The following is a 24,254-nucleotide window of genomic DNA, read 5'->3' as shown; positions in this document are numbered from 1 at the left end:
CCTGATGAAGCCTGAGTCAAGAGGCCTAAAACCCATATATCTTTATTGAAGAGGCCCAAGTTAAGAGGCCTAAAATCCATACCTTTAAGAAAAGAGGCCTACATTTTTATTTTTATTTTTATTTAACCTTTATTTAACTAGGCAAGTCAGTTAAGAACAAATTCTTGTCTACAATGACAATCTACAAAAAGGCAAAAGGTCTCCTGTGGGGACGGGGCTATAAATAAATTTAATAAAAATATAGGACAAAACACACATCACGACAAGAGAGACAACACAACACTACATAAAGAGAGACCTAAGACAACAACATAGCAAGGCAGCAACACATGACAACCCAGCATGGTAGCAACACAACATGACAACAACATGGTAGCAACACAACATAGCAACACAACATGACAATGGTAGCAACACAACATGACAACAACATGGTGGCAACACAACATGACAACAACATGGTAGCAACACAACATGACAACAACATGGTAGCAACACAACATGACAACACAGCATGGTAGCAACACAACATGACAACCCAGCATGGTAGCAACACAACATGACGACAACAACATGGTAGCAACACAACATGACAACAACATGGTAGCAACACAACATGACAACCCAGCATGGTAGCAACACAACATGACAACCCAGCATGGTAGCAACACAACATGACAACAACATGGTAGCAACACAACATGACAACAACATGGTAGCAACACAACATGACAACCCAGCATGGTAGCAACACAACATGACAACAACATGGTAGCAACACAACATGACAACCCAGCATGGTAGCAACACAACATGACAACAACATGGTAGCAACACAACATGACAACAACATGGTAGCAACACAACATGACAACCCAGCATGGTAGCAACACAACATGACAACAACATGGTAGCAACACAACATGACAACAACATGGTAGCAACACAACATGACAACAACATGGTAGCAACACAACATGGCAGCAGCAAAAAACAGGGTACAAACATCATTGGGCAGAGACAACAGCACAAAGGGCAAGAAGGTAGAGACAACAATACATCATGCAAAGCAGCCAAATGGTCAGTAAGAGTGTCCATGATTGAGTCTTTGAATGAAGAGATTGAGATAACTGTCCAGTTTGAGTGTTTGTTGCAGCTCATTCCAGTCGCTAGCTAGCTAAAGCCCATACCTTTAGTGAAGGGGCCTAAACCCCATACCTTTAGTGAAGGGGCCTAAACCCCATACCTTTAGTGAAGGGGCCTAAATCCCAGACCTTTAGTGAAGAGGCCTAAATCCCAGACCTTTAGTGAAGAGGCCTAAATCCCATACCTTTAGTGAAGAGGCCTAAATCCCATACCTTTAGTGAAGAGGCCTAAATCCCAGACCTTTAGTGAAGAGGCCTAAATCCCATACCTTTAGTGAAGAGGCCTAAATCCCATACCTTTAGTGAAGAGGCCTAAACCCCAGACCTTTAGTGAAGAGGCCTAAACCCCATACCTTTAGTGAAGAGGCCTAAACCCCATACCTTTAGTGAAGAGGCCTAAACCCCACACCTTTAGTGAAGGGGCCTAAACCCCATACCTTTAGTGAAGAGGCCTAAACCCCATACCTTTAGTGAAGGGGCCTAAACCCCATACCTTTAGTGAAGGGGCCTAAACCCCATACCTTTAGTGAAGAGGCCTAAGCCCCATACCTTTAGTGAAGAGGCCTAAACCCCATAACTTTAGTGAAGGGCCTAAACCCCATACCTTTAGTGAAGGGCCTAAACCCCATACCTTTAGTGAAGGGGCCTAAACCCCATACATTTAGTGAAGAGGCCTAAACCCCATACCTTTAGTGAAGGGGCCTAAACCCCATACCTTTAGTGAAGGGGCCTAAAACCCATATCTTTAGTGAAGGGGCCTAAAACCCATACCTTAAGAGGCCCAAGTTAAGAGGCCTAAGCCCAGACCTTTAGTGAAGAGGCCCAAGTTAAGAGGCCTAAGCCCAGACCTTTAGTGAAGAGGCCCAAGTTAAGAGGCCTAAACCATATACCTTTTCAACTCCATTCAAACTACATAGGTTTGCAACCAGGAGTCAGCCACAGAAATGTCACACCCTGATCAGTTTCACCTGTCCTTGTTATTATACCCTACTGTACTGTACAGTTCTCTTCTGTGCTGAGCTGTCCAAACTTGTGAAACATAGATGTCTATGATTGGTTCAGATTTGGTCTGGCCAGGGTTGACTGACCAAATTTCAACGTCCATGGACGTACAGTGTTGGTCGGTGCTCAGTGGGCGAGGATGCTTGTAACAGTAAATGGAAAGAGGGTAGGTGGTAGGTGTCATGGTAGGTGTCAGTAAGAGCTGGGAGAGCTGACATTAACTGGAGGGAGAGAAAACAAACACCATTGTAAATACAACCCATATTTATGCTTATTTATTTTCCCTTTTGTACATCGTTACAACACTGTATACAGTATATACATAATATGACATTTGTAATGTCTTTATTCTTTGGAACTTATGTGAGTGTAATGTTTACTGTTCCTGTTTATCTTTCTCTATTGGAATGTTACACTCCAGTCCAGTGTGAGTTTATAAATGGGTTGGATTGATGATTCCAGAGGAGGTTTATGTTTATCAGTAGACTAGGCAACTTCCGGTTGATCCGTTTGCACGCAAAACAATATTCCACAACTTCAACTTCCAAAGGTTTCAAAAGGAAATGACATTCAATTAAACAATAAAACATCAAACAAGCCACGAGGAAGCGGTTAAAAACGACCACCGCCTACAGATCAGCGAAACAGAACCTTCTCTTCAGCCATTGGCCAGCGCCACTTCTTCTTCGTGTGAATTTCCGGCAGACTTGAGGCTTTTTTTTGGTGTATTGCTGCCTTTCCCAATTCAGAATGTTAATAATTCCACATTATTGATTAAATATATTTAATTGAAAAGGAAATGTGCACGGTAAAAATAAAATAATGTATTTGCAGATCAAACCCTGCACCCATAAAACCAAAACACTCCCTCACCGCTCCTACGCCTGGCCACCGGACTGGGAGGACGTGACTTCTTCCAAACACCTCTTTTTAATACAACCTTGTGTTGCTCAACTCAGCGTGAATGTGCCAAGTGAAATTCATGTTTATGTAGAATGCGCAACACATATTAGGAAAAATTCGGTGGTTGTATGCGATCAAGTTTTTAAATTTGAATTATACACTTCAGCACCACAGTTGTACAGGGAAAAACAGGTACAGGTAAAGCCCTTTCAAAATTGACTTTAAAAAAAAAAAGATTTTATTTTTTACAAAGAATCGATTGATGGTGACTCAATGTTGAATCACGAGTGAATCAATGTTGAGTCACGAGTGAATCAATGTTGAGTCACGAGCGAATCAATGTTGAGTCACGAGCGAATCAATGTTGAGTCACGAGCGAATCAATGTTGAGTCACGAGTGAATCAATGTTGAATCACGAGTGAATCAATGGTGAGTCACTAGTGACTCTCCGCCTCGATGGAAGAGAGAGAGAGAGAGAGGACGCTGTTGACAGTTCCTCCGCTGTGGATTCACCAGGAGTCATTTCATGCCTATTTTTGTACGATATTTTAGCTCATTTACCATAGTTTGTTTTCAGATCCATTTTTAAGAAAGTTCTCTTCCTGGAGTCTCGCAACATGACACGTCTATGTTGAAGACAGGTAAATGAGCTACTAGTTTCCGTTGGCTATCTAGGTAAGCTAACGTTGGCTAGCTCGCATTTCCAGCCAGGTAGTGAGACGGCTAGCTATAATGAGCTAACTACAGCCTGTATTATCTGTTTTATTTGTTAGCTACCCGGCTGTTAAATTACTATGATCTGATTATGTAGTTAAATAACAATGGTGTATATGACGAGCTGTTCTGTTTTACATATCGTTAGCTATCTCTAACGCCGTTAGCTACGTTTAACTCCCAAGGAAAACCGCAAACTAACCCACATAAAACAAGCCAGTTCGTTTTAAAAAAACATAAAACATTAACGTAGCTTGCAAAACAGCTGGCTTGTAAACGTTAGCTAGTGGCTAGTTCGTCTTTCCAACCAAACTGTCGCATCTTTTAGCATGATGATGATGATGATGATGATGGTGGGTGGGAGGGTCGTGGGACATTCTGCACAGGCCAAGCCAGCTACAATATTGCGACAGTGATGCCCTTTACTTTGGTTTTCACCATCACCCCCATGGTCCCCATCCCCTCCAGTGATCTAATCACAGGTGTGTGTGTGTGTGTGTGTGTAGCAGCTAATACGGGTATGTTTGTATAAATAAGTTTGTCTTATTAGGTAACTAGGAGGCACAATCTTTCATCAGAAAATGACACAGAAGTCAGATGTCCTGGTGTCTGTTATCCTCAGGTCGAATTTGTCATTGGCATCACAGTGAGCGGTAAATGCTCAGCCAGCACAGCAGTATTTCCTTTTACATAGAGCCGTGATACTACTGAGTCAGGATTTGTGTCCCAAATGGAAAACTATTCCCTATTTAGTGCACTATTTTTTTAAAATTTACCACAGCCTATAGAGCTCTGGACAAAAGTAGTGTACTATATTGGCAATGAGGTACCATTTGGGATGCAAACAAACACTGCTCTGCTGCATACAGTATTTTTGCCATGAGGTGATTGTGTGCGCTGGACACGCTTGAGTGGTCATCTGACACACAGAACAATCATTTTATGTTCTCATGGATCACCTGTTTTTTGTTTTCTGGTAGATTTTCCATCTTGACTAATGTTTCCAATGTTTACACTAACAGCAAATTAGGCTAGTAGTTGGATTGACATTAGGCACTGTAGATAAAGTGCATGTACAGTACCTGCAGAAAGTATTCACATCCCTTGACTTTTTCCACATTTTTTGTTGTTACAGTTTGAATTTTAAATGGATTAAATTGAGATTTTGTGGCGCTGGTGGCCTACACAAAATACCCCATAATGTCAGTCGAATTGTTTTTTTTTAAAGCCGAAATGTCTTGAGTCAATGAGTATTTAACCTCTTTGTTATGGTAAGCTTAAATAGTCACATAAGTTTCATGGACTCACTCTGTGTGCAATAATAGTGTTTCACATGATTTTTGAATGACTTCCTCATCTCTGTACCCCACACATACAGATAATTGTAAATGTAACAGTACTCTTCTTGCGTTGTGTACAATCAGTCATCGACACGGAACTCCAATATGTAGCATCAGTCATGTAGATGTATTCTGTTAGGAACGGCACAAAATTGCACGTCATGCAATGCACGTCTCACCATCCAACTCTGCACTCACACACTGTACAAAATATATGAACCTCCCCCCACCAGACACAGTAAGTTGCTAGCTAGTACTGGCGGGAATTCTCTACAACAAAATGCACAACAAATATTCTCCAAAAACCGCTGCATCTTATGTGTGATGTTCGAATAACATTTACAAACAATTTGATATAAATTGTACATTTAAATCATCACTTGAGAGTTTAAAAATCACTTTTGATGTACAGTGCTTTGCAACCAACAACTTACCGCTGGTTTGGTGCTTGTTCACTGGGACGATTCTAACTGGAACATCCCCCCTCGTAAGCAAGCTACGCAAACCAGCCAATAAGATGCCATGTTGAGTAGGTGAAGGCAAGACAAACTCAAACCAAAAACCCATTGGCTTAACAATAAAGTGGCAAGGGGAATCACCAGTATAAACCTGTTACATAAGGTCCCTCAGTCGATCAGTGAAATTCAATCACAACAACCAGGGAGGTTTTCCAATGCCTCACAAAGAAGGGCACCTGTTGGTTGATGGGTTAAAAAAAGCAGACATTGAATATCCCTTTGAGCATGGTGAAGTTATTAATTACAATTTGGACGGTATATCAAAACACCCAGCCACTACAAAGATACAGGCGTTCTTCCTAACTCAGTTGCCGGGGAGGAAGGAAACCACTCAGGGATTTCACCATGATGCCAATGGTGACTTTAAAACTGTTAAGAGTTTAATGGCTGTGATAGGAGAACAACATTGTATATTAGTTACTCCTTAATACTAATCTAATTGAAAGAGTGAAAAGACTGAAGCCTGTACGGAATGAGATTCTTCCAAAACATGCATCCTGTTTGCAACAAGGCGCTAAAGTAATACTGCAAAAAAGGTGGCAAACCAGTTAACCCTTTTGTATTCAGCACAAAAAGTAATGTTGTGGGCAAATCCAATATCAGATTTGCCACCAATGCTCTTTATAGGACACATCACTGCACTCTATACTCATCTGTAAACTGGTCATCTCTATATACCCGTTGCAAGACCCACTGGTTGATGCTTATTTATAAAACCCTCTTAGGCCTCACTCTCCCCCCCTATCTGAGATATCTACTGCAGCCCTCATCCTTCACATACAACACCTATTCTGCCAGTCACATTCTGTTTAAGGTCCCCAAAGCACACACATCCCTGGGTCGCTCGTCTTTTCAGTTCGCTGCAGCTAGAGACTGGAACGAGCTGCAGCAAACACTCAAACTGGACAGGTTTATCTCCATCTCTTCATTCAACACTCAATCATGGACACTCTTACTGACAGTTGTGGCTGCTTTGTGTGATGTATTGATGTCTCTACCTTCTTGCCCTTTGCTGTTGTCTGTGCCCAGTAATGCTTTTACCATGTTGTGTTGCTGCCTTGCTATGTTGTCTTAGGTCTCCATGTTGTGTTGCTGCCTTGCTATGTTGTCTTAGGTCTCCATGTTGTGTTGCTGCCTTGCTATGTTGTCTTAGGTCTCCATGTTGTGTTGCTGCCTTGCTATGTTGTCTTAGGTCTCCATGTTGTGTTGCTGCCTTGCTATGTTGTCTTAGGTCTCCATGTTGTGTTGCTGCCTTGCTATGTGGTCTTAGGTCTCCATGTTGTGTTGTCTCTCTTGTCGTAATGTGTGGTTTGTCCTATATTTACAGTGGGGAGAACAAGTATTTGATACACTGCCGATTTTTGCAGGTTTTCCTACTTACAAAGCACGTAGAGGTCTGTAATTTTTATCAAAGGTGCACTTCAACTGTGAGAGATGGAATCTAAAACAAAAACATCCCCACAGGAGGCCTTTCGCCTCTTGGTAGGCCGTCATTATAAATAAGAATTTGTTCTTAACTGACTTGCCTAGTTAAATAAAATAAATAAATATGACGTGTTGCTGAGTACCACTTCATATTTTCAAGCATGGTGGTGGGTGCATCATGTTATGGGTGTGCTTGTCATCGGCAAGGACTAGGGAGGTTTTTTAGGATAAAAAAAAAATAGAATAGAGCTAAGCACAGGCAAAATCCTTGAGGAAAACCTGGTTCAGTCTGCTTTCCAAGACACTGAGACAAATTCACCTTTTTCAGCAGTACAATAACCTAAAAACAAGGCCAAATCTACACTGGAGTAGTTTACCACAACGACATTGAATGTTCCTGAGTGACCTTATTACAGTTTTGACTTAATCGGCTTGAAAATATATATATCAAGACTTAAATGGCTGTCTAGCAATGTTCAACAACCAACTTGACAGAACTTGAAGAATTAAAAAAAAAAAAATGCTAATATTGTACAATCCAGGTGTGCAAAGCTCTTAGACTTAGACCCAGAAAGACTCACAGCTCTTAGACTTAGACCCAGAAAGACTCACAGCTCTTAGACTTAGACCCAGAAAGAGTCACAGCTCTTACACTTAGACCCAGAAAGACTCACAGCTCTTAGACTTAGACCCAGAAAGACTCACAGCTCTTACACTTAGACCCAGAAAGACTCAGCTCTTAGAGACTTACCCAGAAAGACTCACAGCTCTTAGACTTAGACCCAGAAAGACTCACAGCTCTTAGAGACTTAGACCCAGAAAGACTCACAGCTGTAATCGCTGCCAAAGGTGATTCAAACATGTAATGACTTGGTTGTAAATATGTAAATGTATTATGTAAATGATCAATTAAATGTGCAAAAAAAATTGTAAGAACGTGTTTTTATTTTTGTCATTATGGGATAAATGTAGTGTTATACAGTATTCCATCTCTACTGAAGTGTACACTGAATGTGCCAGTATTTGCTCACAGTCGTACCACTTCTTCTTCTACCCTTTCTGCCCACAGCATGTGGTGACTGTGAGGCGGGCCCCATCCTGAGTCTGTACGATGAAGAGCCCGGTGCACAGGTCTGTTTGTGTGAATGTGGGTCTTTTCTAGAAGCAGTGAGGATTTCCTACACTGGACAACTTGTTACAGCTGTTGATCAGTCATTGATAATAATCTACCAATTGTTTTCATGTCATTACGATGATAGGACTCCTGAGTGGCGTAGCGGTCTAAGGCAAGACCCATGTGTGTAAAGCAAGATGTATTGGGTACAGCAGGTATGAGTGAATAAGGTGTTGTTGTTCAGGTGCAGGGACGTGGAGAGGCAGGCTGCCTGCCTGCAGACTGAGCAGCCGTGTGTCCCCGTCTCCCAGCACATCCCCAGCGGCATGTGGTTTATCAGGTAGTTAGATTTACATATTTTGTTCCTTTTTTTTTTTTAGCAGATTCTCTTATCCAGAGTGACTTAAGTTTTTCGTACCGGTCCCACGTGGGACTCGAACCCACGACCCTGGTCTTGCAAGCGGCGTGCTCTACCAACTGAGCCACATGGTAAATATAGTTGTCCATAATGCAACGTTTGGGTTGTTAGACCGTGGCGTTAGCGTGCTCTACCAACTGAGCCACATGGTAAACATAGTTGTCCATAATGCAACGTTTGGGTTGCTAGACCGTGGCGTTAGCGTGCTCTACCAACTGAGCCACATGGTAAACATAGTTGTCCATAATGCAACCTTTGGGTTGCTAGACCGTGGTAAACATAGTTGTCCATTAGCGCATTGAATGGGTAACTTTCCCAACTTTTCCAGAAATGGGTTGGAGGATTCCTGGATTTCCTGCTTATTTCAATGTAATTCCAGGAATCTTCCAGAAACCCCTAAACCTAAGTCTTTGTAATGAGAGGTCATGGTAGATCACTGGATTACTGACCTGGATCTTGTCTAAGCCATGTATTTGTGTATAGGCCTATATTGTCTGTATTTTCTGATTGTAATGAATGGTGAAGTACCTTTTTGAAGTGCTCCGTGCACAGCACGTCTTACCCAGGCTGTCCATTCTACCTGCCCACCTGGTGATAACCAGCACCAGAATGGAAATGAGTCAGCTGACTTCATAAAAAATTATTCATTATATATATATATATATATATTTTTTTTTTTTTTTTTTTTTTTTTTACTCAAATAACTGAGGCAACTTTATGTATTTAAAAAACAAAAATGTGTGTAATAAAAATTTAATCTGTTTATTCAGGGACGCGTGTGGCATCGTGTGCGGGGTTATCACCTGGATGTTGGTGTTCTATGCTGAGTTCGTTGTGCTCTTCGTCATGCTGTTGCCTTCTAAAAACCTGACCTATAGTTTAGTCAATGGGACTGTGTTCAACACTCTGGCCTTCCTGGCTCTCGCCTCTCACTTCAGGGCCATGTGTACCGACCCTGTGAGTTGTTCAAACTGAACACACTTTACACTGGGCTGACTGTACACTATACACTGGGCTGACTGTACACTATACACTGGGCTGACTGTACACTTTACACTGGGCTGACTGTACACTTTACACTGGGCTGACTGTACACTTTACACTATACACTGGGCTGACTGTACACTATACACTGGGCTGACTGTACACTATACACTGGGCTGACTGTACACTTACACTGGGCTGACTGTACACTATACACTGGGCTGACTGTACACTATACACTGGGCTGACTGTACACTTTACACTGGGCTGACTGTACACTGGGCTGACTGTACACTATACACTGGGCTGACTGTACACTTTACACTGGGCTGACTGTACACTATACACTGGGCTGACTGTACACTATACACTGGGCTGACTGTACACTATACACTGGGCTGACTGTACACTTTACACTGGGCTGACTGTACACTATACACTGGGCTGACTGTACACTATACACTGGGCTGACTGTACACTATACACTGGGCTGACTGTACACTTTACACTGGGCTGACTGTACACTATACACTGGGCTGACTGTACACTTTACACTGGGCTGACTGTACACTATACACTGGGCTGACTGTACACTTTACACTGGGCTGACTGTACACTTTACACTGGGCTGACTGTACACTTTACACTGGGCTGACTGTACACTTTACACTGGGCTGACTGTACACTATACACTGGGCTGACTGTACACTTTACACTGGGCTGACTGTACACTATACACTGGGCTGACTGTACACTATACACTGGGCTGACTGTACACTATACACTGGGCTGACTGTACACTATACACTGGGCTGACTGTACACTATACACTGGGCTGACTGTACACTATACACTGGGCTGACTGTACACTTTACACTGGGCTGACTGTACACTATACACTGGGCTGACTGTACACTTTACACTGGGCTGACTGTACACTTTACACTGGGCTGACTGTACACTTTACACTATACACTGGGCTGACTGTACACTATACACTGGGCTGACTGTACACTATACACTGGGCTGACTGTACACTATACACTGGGCTGACTGTACACTTTACACTGGGCTGACTGTACACTTTACACTGGGCTGACTGTACACTTTACACTGGGCTGACTGTACACTTTACACTGGGCTGACTGTACACTATACACTGGGCTGACTGTACACTTTACACTGGGCTGACTGTACACTTTACACTGGGCTGACTGTACACTATACACTTTACACTGGGCTGACTGTACACTTTACACTGGGCTGACTGTACACTATACACTGGGCTGACTGTACACTTTACACTGGGCTGACTGTACACTTTACACTGGGCTGACTGTACACTTTACACTGGGCTGACTGTACACTTTACACTGGGCTGACTTTACACTTTACACTGGGCTGACTGTACACTATACACTGGGCTGACTGTACACTATACACTGGGCTGACTGTACACTTTACACTGGGCTGACTGTACACTTTACACTGGGCTGACTGTACACTTTACACTGGGCTGACTGTACACTTTACACTGGGCTGACTGTACACTTTACACTGGGCTGACTGTACACTATACACTGGGCTGACTGTACACTATACACTGGGCTGACTGTACACTATACACTGGGCTGACTGTACACTTTACACTGGGCTGACTGTACACTTTACACTGGGCTGACTGTACACTTTACACTGGGCTGACTGTACACTTTACACTGGGCTGACTGTACACTTTACACTGGGCTGACTGTACACTATACACTGGGCTGACTGTACACTAACACTGGGCTGACTGTACACTATACACTGGGCTGACTGTACACTTTACACTGGGCTGACTGTACACTTTACACTGGGCTGACTGTACACTTTACACTGGGCTGACTGTACACTTTACACTATACACTGGGCTGACTGTACACTTTACACTGGGCTGACTGTACACTTTACACTGGGCTGACTGTACACTTTACACTGGGCTGACTGTACACTTTACACTGGGCTGACTGTACACTTTACACTGGGCTGACTGTACACTTTACACTATACACTGGGCTGACTGTACACTTTACACTGGGCTGACTGTACACTTTACACTGGGCTGACTGTACACTTTACACTATACACTGGGCTGACTGTACACTTTACACTGGGCTGACTGTACACTTTACACTGGGCTGACTGTACACTTTACACTGGGCTGACTGTACACTTTACACTATACACTGGGCTGACTGTACACTTTACACTGGGCTGACTGTACACTTTACACTGGGGGCTGACTGTACACTTTACACTGGGCTGACTGTACACTTTACACTGGGCTGACTGTACACTATACACTGGGCTGACTGTACACTTTACACTGGGCTGACTGTACACTTTACACTGGGCTGACTGTACACTTTACACTGGGCTGACTGTACACTTTACACTGGGCTGACTGTACACTTTACACTGGGCTGACTGTACACTTTACACTGGGCTGACTGTACACTTTACACTGGGCTGACTGTACACTTTACACTGGGCTGACTGTACACTTTACACTGGGCTGACTGTACACTATACACTGGGCTGACTGTACACTATACACTGGGCTGACTGTACACTTTACACTGGGCTGACTGTACACTTTACACTGGGCTGACTGTACACTTTACACTGGGCTGACTGTACACACTGGGCTGACTGTACACTTTACACTGGGCTGACTGTACACTATACACTGGGCTGACTGTACACTATACACTGGGCTGACTGTACACTTTACACTGGGCTGACTGTACACTATACACTGGGCTGACTTACACTTTACACTGGGCTGACTGTACACTTTACACTGCGACACTGGGCTGACTGTACACTTTACACTGGGCTGACTGTACACTTTACACTGGGCTGACTGTACACTATACACTGGGCTGACTGTACACTTTACACTGGGCTGACTGTACACTTTACACTGGGCTGACTGTACACTTTACACTGGGCTGACTGTACACTTTACACTTTACACTGGGCTGACTGTACACTTTACACTGGGCTGACTTTACACTATACACTGGGCTGACTGTACACTTTACACTTTACACTGGGCTGACTGTACACTTTACACTGGGCTGACACTGGGCTGACTGTACACTTTACACGCGACACTGGGCTGACTGTACACTATACACTGGGCTGACTGTACACTTTACACTGGGCTGACTGTACACTTTACACTTTACACTGGGCTGACTGTACACTTTACACTGGGCTGACTGTACACTTTACACTGGGCTGACTGTACACTTTACACTGGGCTGACTGTACACTTTACACTGGGCTGACACTGCACTGGCTGACTGTACACTTTACACTGGGCTGACTGTACACTTTACACGCGACACTGGGCTGACTGTACACTTTACACTGGGCTGACTGTACACTTTACACTGGGCTGACTGTACACTTTACACTGGGCTGACTGTACACTTTACACTGGGCTGACTGTACACTTTACACTGGGCTGACTGTACACTTTACACTGGGCTGACTGTACACTTTACACTGGGCTGACTGTACACTTTACACTGGGCTGACTGTACACTTTACACTTTGACTGTACACTTTACACTGGGCTGACTGTACACTTTACACTGGGCTGACTGTACACTTTACACTGGGCTGACTGTACACTTTACACGCGACACTGGGCTGACTGTACACTTTACACTGGGCTGACTGTACACTATACACTGGGCTGACTGTACACTTTACACGCGACACTGGCTGACTGTACACTTTACACTGGGCTGACTGTACACTTTACACGGCTGACTGTACACTTTACACGCACTGGGCTGACTGTACACTTTACACTGGCTGACTGTACACTTTACACTGGCTGACTGTACACTTTACACTGGGCTGACTGTACACTTTACACGCGACACTGGGCTGACTGTACACTTTACACTGGCTGACTGTACACTTTACACTGCACTGACTGTACACTTTACACTGGCTGACTGTACACTTTACACTGGGCTGACTGTACACTTTACACGCGACACTGGGCTGACTGTACACTTTACACTGGCTGACTGTACACTTTACACTGGGCTGACTGTACACTTTACACACGACACTGGGCTGACTGTACACTTTACACGCGACACTGCGCTGACTTTACACTTTACACTGCGCTGACTGTACACTGTACACGCGACACTGCGCTGACTGTACAGTTGACATGCTGGTGTTGTCTGGGTTGTGTTCATTTGGGCACAACACCGTACGTAGAAAAACGTTTTGAAACAGTTTAAAGGAAAAGAGGAGTTTTGTTGTTGTTGGGATACGTTCAGGTAGTGGCGGCCTCTTTATTAGTTTCAAAACGTTTTCCTCCTGTTTTGTGCCTAACTGAACACGACCGTACTCACACATACAGTGGGGAGAACAAGTATTTGATACACTGCCGATGTTGCAGGATTTCCTACTTACAAAGCATGTAGAGGGCTGTAATTTTTATCATAGGTACACTTCAACTATGAGAGACGGAATCTGAAACAACAAAAAAAAACAAAATCACATTGTATGATTTTTAAGTAATTAATTAGCATTTTATTGCATGACATATTTGATCAGCTACCAACCAGTAAGAATTCCGGCTCTCACAGACCTGATAGTTTTTCTTTAAGAAGCCCTCCTGTTCTCCACTCATTACCTCTATTAACTGCACCTGTTTGAACTTGTTACCTGTATCTCGTTGTTATTGTCAGTTGTACTAGTACTGTTAAATGCCTTTTCTTGCTGGCTCTTTCCCAACAATGCAGTAGTACTAGAAAACAAACAAAAAAAATCACGAGAAATAAAAATGACAAGAACTTGAGAGAGTAAGTTAGCTACATACAGGGTCCGTTCCAGGGCCTGTTGCTGGAAAAACGTATGTGTTATGACTTTACACCCTGCTATAATGTGGATACAGAGTTACCTGTCTAACAGAACACAGAGGGTGTTCTTTAATGGAAGCCTCTCCAACATTAATCCAGAGAGAAGCAGGAATTCCCCAGGGCAGCTGTCTAGGACCCTTACTTTTTTCAATCTTTACTAACGACATGCTTTGAGTAGAGCCAGTGTGTCGATGTATGCGGATGACTATACACGTCAGCTACTACAGAAACTGAAATGACTGCAACACTTAAAGAGCTGCAGTTAGTTTCAGAATGGGTGGCAAGGAATGAGTTAGTCCTAAATATTTCAAAAAACTTGAAGCATTGTATTTGGGACAAATAATTCACTAAAGCTTGTGCTCCTGAAGTTTCAGAAAAGCCCAGAAAATTGCGGTTACGAGAGTCTTGTTGATAGAAAATCCACAATTAGAGGTCAGAGGTTGCTAGTTTTCTATTCTCTTTAATCTCGCGAGTGCTCCCTTCTCCTGCCTCTTGCTTGCGTTTTCTCTTGGATAGACTAAAAATTGGGTCGCAATTACACAAATATCCCAGGGCAGATGTGTCAATGTTGAAGCTGGAATTGAGGTCATTAACTGCCGATCTGATGTTCAAAAGGTCTTGTCGATCATAAGTTTAAAAAATGGCAAAGTTGGGTCAGAGCTCGCAAGACTGCAGCCAATACAGTAATGCACCATTAATGCACCAACTTAAAGCACATCAATATTCTATAACACTGCCTGACCACTGCAACAGTAGACCCCATTTCACCAACAGGTGAATCATGATAAGTCATCCAGTCAACTCACTGCTCTGTCTGTCCTATAGGGAGCTGTGCCAACAGGAAACGCCACTAAAGAGTACATCGAGAGTCTTCAGCTGAAGCCGGGACAGGTGGTGTACAAGTGTCCCAAGTGCTGCAGCATCAAGCCTGACCGGGCACATCACTGTAGGTAGGATGACTCGGCACATCACTGTAGGTAGGATGACTCGGCACATATCTTTGAATGGTAGGACTGTCCCAGAGAACAGAGGACACTGCAGGTAGAGTAACCCTGACTGACACTGTCCCAGAGGACACTGCAGGTAGAGTAACCCTGACTGACACTGTCCCAGAGGACACTGCAGGTAGAGTAACCCTGACTGACACTGTCCCAGAGGACACTGCAGGTAGAGTAACCCTGACTGACACTGTCCCAGAGGACACTGCAGGTAGAGTAACCCTGACTGACACTGTCCCAGAGGACACTGCAGGTAGAGTAACCCTGACTGACCCTGTCCCAGAGAACAGAAGACACTGCAGGTAGGGGAACCCTGACTCAAAGTCCCAGTTGATCAGACGGGTGGGACTCCTCCCTCCGTACAGTATAGTAGGTCTGCTGTGACTTTAGGACCAACGGCCAGCTGAGGCAGACTGTCTGCTGTGACTTTAGGACCAACGGTCAGCTGAGGCAGACTGTCTGCTGGACACTGTGACTTCAGGACATCTTGCTGACATACAGGGATTGTTTAGTTGTTGTTCACTAGTTCTCTCTCTCTCAATGGGTTTTTCCCTCCATACTAGTGTGTGTAATTAGTTCTCTCTCTCTCAATGGGTTTTTCCCTCCATACTAGTGTGTGTAATTAGTTCTCTCTCTCTCAATGGGTTTTTCCCTCCATAGTAGTGTGTGTAATTAGTTCTCTCTCTCTCCATGGATGTTTCCCTCTATACTAGTGTGTGTAATTAGTTCTCTCTCTCCCTCTATACTAGTGTGAGTAATTAGTTCTCTCTCTCTCCCTCTATACTAGTGTGTGTAATTAGTTCTCTCTCTCTCCCTCTATACTAGTGTGTGTAATTAGTTCTCTCTCTCCCTCTATACTAGTGTGTGTAATTAGTTCTCTCTCTCTCCCTCTATACTAGTGTGTGTAATTAGTTCTCTCTCTCTCCTCTATACTAGTGTGTGTAATTAGTTCTCTCTCTCTCCTCTATACTAGTGTGTGTAATTAGTTCTCTCTCTCCCTCTATACTAGTGTGTGTAATTAGTTCTCTCTCTCTCCCTCTATACTAGTGTGTGTAATTAGTTCTCTCTCTCCCTCTATACTAGTGTGTGTAATTAGTTCTCTCTCTCCCTCTATACTAGTGTGTGTAATTAGTTCTCTCTCTCTGTGGATGTTCCCTCCATACTAGTGTGTGTAATTAGTTCTCTCTCTCCCTCTATACTAGTGTGTGTAATTAGTTCTCTCTCTCTCTCCCTCTATACTAGTGTGTATAATTAGTTCTCTCTCTCTCTCCCTCTATACTAGTGTGTGTAATTAGTTCTCTCTCTCCCTTTATACTAGTGTGTATAATTAGTTCTCTCTCTCCCTCTATACTAGTGTGTGTAATTAGTTCTCTCTCTCCCTCTATACTAGTGTGTGTAATTAGTTCTCTCCCTCTATACTAGTGTGTGTAATTAGTTCTCTCCCTCTATACTAGTGTGTGTAATTAGTTCTCTCTCTCCCTTTATACTAGTGTGTATAATTAGTTCTCTCTCTCTCTCCCTCTATACTAGTGTGTGTAATTAGTTCTCTCTCTCTCCTTCTATACTAGTGTGTATAATTAGTTCTCTCTCTCCCTCTATACTAGTGTGTGTAATTAGTTCTCTCTCTCTATACTAGTGTGTGTAATTAGTTCTCTCTCTCTCCCTCTATACTAGTGTGTGTAATTAGTTCTCTCTCTCTCTCTATACTAGTGTGTGTAATTAGTTCTCTCTCTCCCTCTATACTAGTGTGTGTAATTAGTTCTCTCTCTCCCTCTATACTAGTGTGTGTAATTAGTTCTCTCTCTCCCTCTATACTAGTGTGTGTAATTAGTTCTCTCTCTCTCTCTCCCTCTATACTAGTGTGTGTAATTAGTTCTCTCTCTCTCCCTCTATACTAGTGTGTGTAATTAGTTCTCTCTCTCTCTATACTAGTGTGTGTAATTAGTTCTCTCTCTCTCTATACTAGTGTGTGTAATTAGTTCTCTCTCTCTCTCTATACTAGTGTGTGTAATTAGTTCTCTCTCTCTCTCCATACTAGTGTGTGTAATTAGTTCTCTCTCTCCCTCTATACTAGTGTGTGTAATTAGTTCTCTCTCCCTCTATACTAGTGTGTGTAATTAGTTCTCTCTCTCCCTCTATACTAGTGTGTATAATTAGTTCTCTCTCTCTATACTAGTGTGTGTAATTAGTTCTCTCTCTCTCCCTCTATACTAGTGTGTGTAATTAGTTCTCTCTCTCTCCCTCTATACTAGTGTGTGTAATTAGTTCTCTCTCTCTCCTCTATACTAGTGTGTGTAATTAGTTCTCTCTCTCCCTCTATACTAGTGTGTGTAATTAGTTCTCTCTCTCTCCCTCTATACTAGTGTGTGTAATTAGTTCTCTCTCTCTCCCTCTATACTAGTGTGTGTAATTAGTTCTCTCTCTCCCTCTATACTAGTGTGTGTAATTAGTTCTCTCTCTCCCTCTATACTAGTGTGTGTAATTAGTTCTCTCTCTCTCCCTCTATACTAGTGTGTGTAATTAGTTCTCTCTCTCTCCCTCTATACTAGTGTGTGTAATTAGTTCTCTCTCTCTCTATACTAGTGTGTGTAATTAGTTCTCTCTCTCTCTCTATACTAGTGTGTGTAATTAGTTCTCTCTCTCTCTATACTAGTGTGTGTAATTAGTTCTCTCTCTCTATACTAGTGTGTGTAATTAGTTCTCTCTCTCTCTCTATACTAGTGTGTGTAATTAGTTCTCTCTCTCTCTCTATACTAGTGTGTGTAATTAGTTCTCTCTCTCTCCCTCTATACTAGTGTGTGTAATTAGTTCTCTCTCTCTCTATACTAGTGTGTGTAATTAGTTCTCTCTCTCTCTATACTAGTGTGTGTAATTAGTTCTCTCTCTCTCTATACTAGTGTGTGTAATTAGTTCTCTCTCTCTCTCCATACTAGTGTGTGTAATTAGTTCTCTCTCTCTCTCCCTCTATACTAGTGTGTGTAATTAGTTCTCTCTCTCTCCCTCTATACTAGTGTGTGTAATTAGTTCTCTCTCTCTCTCCATACTAGTGTGTGTAATTAGTTCTCTCTCTCTCCCTCTATACTAGTGTGTGTAATTAGTTCTCTCTCTCTCTCCATACTAGTGTGTGTAATTAGTTCTCTCTCTCTCCCTCTATACTAGTGTGTGTAATTAGTTCTCTCTCTCTCTCTCTCCATACTAGTGTGTGTAATTAGTTCTCTCTCTCTCCCTCTATACTAGTGTGTGTAATTAGTTCTCTCTCTCTCTATACTAGTGTGTGTAATTAGTTCTCTCTCTCTCTATACTAGTGTGTGTAATTAGTTCTCTCTCTCTCTCCATACTAGTGTGTGTAATTAGTTCTCTCTCTCTCCCTCTATACTAGTGTGTGTAATTAGTTCTCTCTCTCTCTATACTAGTGTGTGTAATTAGTTCTCTCTCTCTCTCCATACTAGTGTGTGTAATTAGTTCTCTCTCTCTCTATACTAGTGTGTGTAATTAGTTCTCTCTCTCTCTCTATACTAGTGTGTGTAATTAGTTCTCTCTCTCTCTATACTAGTGTGTGTAATTAGTTCTCTCTCTCTCTATACTAGTGTGTGTAATTAGTTCTCTCTCTCTCTCTATACTAGTGTGTGTAATTAGTTCTCTCTCTCTCTCCCTCTATACTAGTGTGTGTAATTAGTTCTCTCTCTCTCCTCTATACTAGTGTGTGTAATTAGTTCTCTCTCTCCCTCTATACTAGTGTGTGTAATTAGTTCTCTCTCTCTCTCCCTCTATACTAGTGTGTGTAATTAGTTCTCTCTCCCCCTCTATACTAGTGTGTGTAATTAGTTCTCTCTCTCTCCCCTCTATACTAGTGTGTGTAATTAGTTCTCTCTCTCCCTCTATACTAGTGTGTGTAATTAGTTCTCTCTCTCCCTCTATACTAGTGTGTGTAATTAGTTCTCTCTCTCCCTCTATACTAGTGTGTGTAATTAGTTCTCTCTCTCCCTCTATACTAGTGTGTGTAATTAGTTCTCTCTCTCCCCTCTATACTAGTGTGTGTAATTAGTTCTCTCTCTCTCTCTCCCTCTATACTAGTGTGTGTAATTAGTTCTCTCTCTCCTCTATACTAGTGTGTGTAATTAGTTCTCTCTCTCCCTCTATACTAGTGTGTGTAATTAGTTCTCTCTCTCCCTCTATACTAGTGTGTGTAATTAGTTCTCTCTCTCTCTATACTAGTGTGTGTAATTAGTTCTCTCTCTCTCCTCTATACTAGTGTGTGTAATTAGTTCTCTCTCTCCCTCTATACTAGTGTGTGTAATTAGTTCTCTCTCTCCCTCTATACTAGTGTGTGTAATTAGTTCTCTCTCTCCCTCTATACTAGTGTGTGTAATTAGTTCTCTCTCTCCCCTCTATACTAGTGTGTGTAATTAGTTCTCTCTCTCTCCCTCTATACTAGTGTGTGTAATTAGTTCTCTCTCTCTCTCCCTCTATACTAGTGTGTGTAATTAGTTCTCTCTCTCCCTCTATACTAGTGTGTGTAATTAGTTCTCTCTCTCTCCCTCTATACTAGTGTGTGTAATTAGTTCTCTCTCTCTCTGGATGTTCCCTCCATACTAGTGTGTGTAATTAGTTCTCTCTCTCCCTCTATACTAGTGTGTGTAATTAGTTCTCTCTCTCCCTCTATACTAGTGTGTGTAATTAGTTCTCTCTCTCTCTCCCTCTATACTAGTGTGTATAATTAGTTCTCTCTCTCTCTCCCTCTATACTAGTGTGTATAATTAGTTCTCTCTCTCTCTACTAGTGTGTGTAATTAGTTCTCTCTCTCCTCTATACTAGTGTGTGTAATTAGTTCTCTCTCTCTCTCTATACTAGTGTGTGTAATTAGTTCTCTCTCTCCCTCTATACTAGTGTGTGTAATTAGTTCTCTCTCTCCCTCTATACTAGTGTGTGTAATTAGTTCTCTCTCTCCCTCTATACTAGTGTGTGTAATTAGTTCTCTCTCTCTCCCTCTATACTAGTGTGTATAATTAGTTCTCTCTCTCCCTCTATACTAGTGTGTGTAATTAGTTCTCTCTCTCCCTCTATACTAGTGTGTATAATTAGTTCTCTCTCTCTCTCCCTCTATACTAGTGTGTGTAATTAGTTCTCTCTCTCCCTTTATACTAGTGTGTATAATTAGTTCTCTCTCTCCCTCTATACTAGTGTGTGTAATTAGTTCTCTCTCTCCCTCTATACTAGTGTGTGTAATTAGTTCTCTCCCTCTATACTAGTGTGTGTAATTAGTTCTCTCCCTCTATACTAGTGTGTGTAATTAGTTCTCTCTCTCCCTCTATACTAGTGTGTGTAATTAGTTCTCTCTCTCTCTCCCTCTATACTAGTGTGTGTAATTAGTTCTCTCTCTCTCTCCCTCTATACTAGTGTGTGTAATTAGTTCTCTCTCTCTCTCCCTCTATACTAGTGTGTATAATTAGTTCTCTCCCTCTATACTAGTGTGTGTAATTAGTTCTCTCTCTCCCTTTATACTAGTGTGTGTAATTAGTTCTCTCTCTCTCTCCCTCTATACTAGTGTGTGTAATTAGTTCTCTCTCTCTCTCCCTCTATACTAGTGTGTATAATTAGTTCTCTCTCTCTCTCCCTCTATACTAGTGTGTGTAATTAGTTCTCTCTCTCTCCTTCTATACTAGTGTGTATAATTAGTTCTCTCTCTCCCTCTATACTAGTGTGTGTAATTAGTTCTCTCTCTCTATACTAGTGTGTGTAATTAGTTCTCTCTCTCTCCCTCTATACTAGTGTGTGTAATTAGTTCTCTCTCTCTCCCTCTATACTAGTGTGTGTAATTAGTTCTCTCTCTCTCTCTATACTAGTGTGTGTAATTAGTTCTCTCTCTCCTCTATACTAGTGTGTGTAATTAGTTCTCTCTCTCCCTCTATACTAGTGTGTGTAATTAGTTCTCTCTCTCCCTCTATACTAGTGTGTGTAATTAGTTCTCTCTCTCTCCCTCTATACTAGTGTGTGTAATTAGTTCTCTCTCTCTCCCTCTATACTAGTGTGTGTAATTAGTTCTCTCTCTCCCTCTATACTAGTGTGTGTAATTAGTTCTCTCTCTCTCCCTCTATACTAGTGTGTGTAATTAGTTCTCTCTCTCTCTATACTAGTGTGTGTAATTAGTTCTCTCTCTCCCTCTATACTAGTGTGTGTAATTAGTTCTCTCTCTCTCCCTCTATACTAGTGTGTGTAATTAGTTCTCTCTCTCTCTATACTAGTGTGTGTAATTAGTTCTCTCTCTCTCCCTCTATACTAGTGTGTGTAATTAGTTCTCTCTCTCTCCCTATACTAGTGTGTGTAATTAGTTCTCTCTCTCTCCCTCTATACTAGTGTGTGTAATTAGTTCTCTCTCTCTCCCTCTATACTAGTGTGTGTAATTAGTTCTCTCTCTCCCTCTATACTAGTGTGTGTAATTAGTTCTCTCTCTCCCTCTATACTAGTGTGTGTAATTAGTTCTCTCTCTCTCTCCCTCTATACTAGTGTGTGTAATTAGTTCTCTCTCTCTCTCCCTCTATACTAGTGTGTGTAATTAGTTCTCTCTCTCTCCCTCTATACTGGTGTGTGTAATTAGTTTCTCTCTCCCTCTATACTAGTGTGTGTAATTAGTTCTCTCTCCCCTCTATACTAGTGTGTGTAATTAGTTCTCTCTCTCCCTCTATACTAGTGTGTGTAATTAGTTCTCTCTCTCCCTCTATACTAGTGTGTGTAATTAGTTCTCTCTCTCCCTCTATACTAGTGTGTGTAATTAGTTCTCTCTCTCCCCTCTATACTAGTGTGTGTAATTAGTTCTCTCTCTCTCCCTATACTAGTGTGTGTAATTAGTTCTCTCTCTCTCCCTCTATACTAGTGTGTGTAATTAGTTCTCTCTCTCCCTCTATACTAGTGTGTGTAATTAGTTCTCTCTCTCTCCCTCTATACTAGTGTGTGTAATTAGTTCTCTCTCTCTCCCTCTATACTAGTGTGTGTAATTAGTTCTCTCTCTCTCCTCTCTATACTAGTGTGTGTAATTAGTTCTCTCTCTCCTCTCTATACTAGTGTGTGTAATTAGTTCTCTCTCCCTCTATACTAGTGTGTGTAATTAGCTCTCTCTCTCCCTCTATACTAGTGTGTGTAATTAGTTCTCTCTCTCTCTCCCTCTATACTAGTGTGTGTAATTAGTTCTCTCTCTCTCTATACTAGTGTGTGTAATTAGTTCTCTCTCTCTCTCCCTCTATACTAGTGTGTGTAATTAGTTCTCTCTCCCTCTCCCTCTATACTAGTGTGTGTAATTAGTTCTCTCTCTCCCTCTATACTAGTGTGTGTAATTAGTTCTCTCTCCCTCTATACTAGTGTGTGTAATTAGTTCTCTCTCTCTATACTAGTGTGTGTAATTAGTTCTCTCTCCCTCTATACTAGTGTGTGTAATTAGTTCTCTCTCTCTATACTAGTGTGTGTAATTAGTTCTCTCTCTCTATACTAGTGTGTGTAATTAGTTCTCTCTCTCTCTCTATACTAGTGTGTGTAATTAGTTCTCTCTCTCCTCTATACTAGTGTGTGTAATTAGTTCTCTCTCTCTATACTAGTGTGTGTAATTAGTTCTCTCTCTCTCTATACTAGTGTGTGTAATTAGTTCTCTCTCTCCTCTATACTAGTGTGTGTAATTAGTTCTCTCTCTCTCCCTACTACTAGTGTGTAATTAGTTCTCTCTCTCTCTATACTAGTGTGTGTAATTAGTTCTCTCTCTCCCTCTATACTAGTGTGTGTAATTAGTTCTCTCTCTCCTCTATACTAGTGTGTGTAATTAGTTCTCTCTCTCTCTATACTAGTGTGTGTAATTAGTTCTCTCTCTCCCTCTACTAGTGTGTGTAATTAGTTCTCTCTCTCTATACTAGTGTGTGTAATTAGTTCTCTCTCTCTCTATACTAGTGTGTGTAATTAGTTCTCTCTCTCTCTCTATACTAGTGTGTGTAATTAGTTCTCTCTCTCTCTCTATACTAGTGTGTGTAATTAGTTCTCTCTCTCTCCTCTATACTAGTGTGTGTAATTAGTTCTCTCTCTCTATCTATACTAGTGTGTGTAATTAGTTCTCTCTCTCTCTATACTAGTGTGTGTAATTAGTTCTCTCTCTCTCTATACTAGTGTGTGTAATTAGTTCTCTCTCTCTCCCTCTATACTAGTGTGTGTAATTAGTTCTCTCTCTCTCCCTCTATACTAGTGTGTGTAATTAGTTCTCTCTCTCTGTCTATACTAGTGTGTGTAATTAGTTCTCTCTCTCCCCTCTATACTAGTGTGTGTAATTAGTTCTCTCTCTCTCCTCTATACTAGTGTGTGTAATTAGTTCTCTCTCTCCCTCTATACTAGTGTGTGTAATTAGTTCTCTCTCTCTCCCTCTATACTAGTGTGTGTAATTAGTTCTCTCTCTCTCCCTCTATACTAGTGTGTGTAATTAGTTCTCTCTCTCTCCCTCTATACTAGTGTGTGTAATTAGTTCTCTCTCTCTCCTCTATACTAGTGTGTGTAATTAGTTCTCTCTCTCCCTCTATACTAGTGTGTGTAATTAGTTCTCTCTCTCCCTCTATACTAGTGTGTGTAATTAGTTCTCTCTCCCTCTATACTAGTGTGTGTAATTAGTTCTCTCTCTCTCCCTCTATACTAGTGTGTGTAATTAGTTCTCTCTCTCCCTCTATACTAGTGTGTGTAATTAGTTCTCTCTCCCTCTATACTAGTGTGTGTAATTAGTTCTCTCTCT

At 41.8% G+C, this 24,254-nt stretch overlaps 1 protein-coding gene across 4 annotated transcripts in view; it reads left to right on the top strand.

The window, feature by feature from the left end:
* Positions 1-3,027: 3,027 nt before the first annotated feature.
* LOC121844133 (palmitoyltransferase ZDHHC3-A-like) overlaps positions 3,028-24,254 on the top strand; it is a gene marked incomplete at its 3' end in the record, with an annotated part of 39,426 nt that continues 18,199 nt past the window's right edge. The window contains 5 exon segments of one of the 4 annotated variants that reach the window (XM_042314048.1): positions 3,028-3,242; positions 8,118-8,179; positions 8,407-8,502; positions 9,351-9,537; positions 15,330-15,454. In XM_042314048.1, coding sequence (XP_042169982.1) covers positions 8,160-8,179; positions 8,407-8,502; positions 9,351-9,537; positions 15,330-15,454 — 428 coding nt within the window. 4 annotated transcript variants of the gene reach the window in all.

The sequence above is a fragment of the Oncorhynchus tshawytscha genome, unplaced genomic scaffold (assembly GCF_018296145.1).
Source record: "Oncorhynchus tshawytscha isolate Ot180627B unplaced genomic scaffold, Otsh_v2.0 Un_contig_651_pilon_pilon, whole genome shotgun sequence".
Taxonomy (NCBI): domain Eukaryota; kingdom Metazoa; phylum Chordata; class Actinopteri; order Salmoniformes; family Salmonidae; genus Oncorhynchus; species Oncorhynchus tshawytscha.
This window is presented reverse-complemented; position numbering and strand designations above follow the sequence as displayed.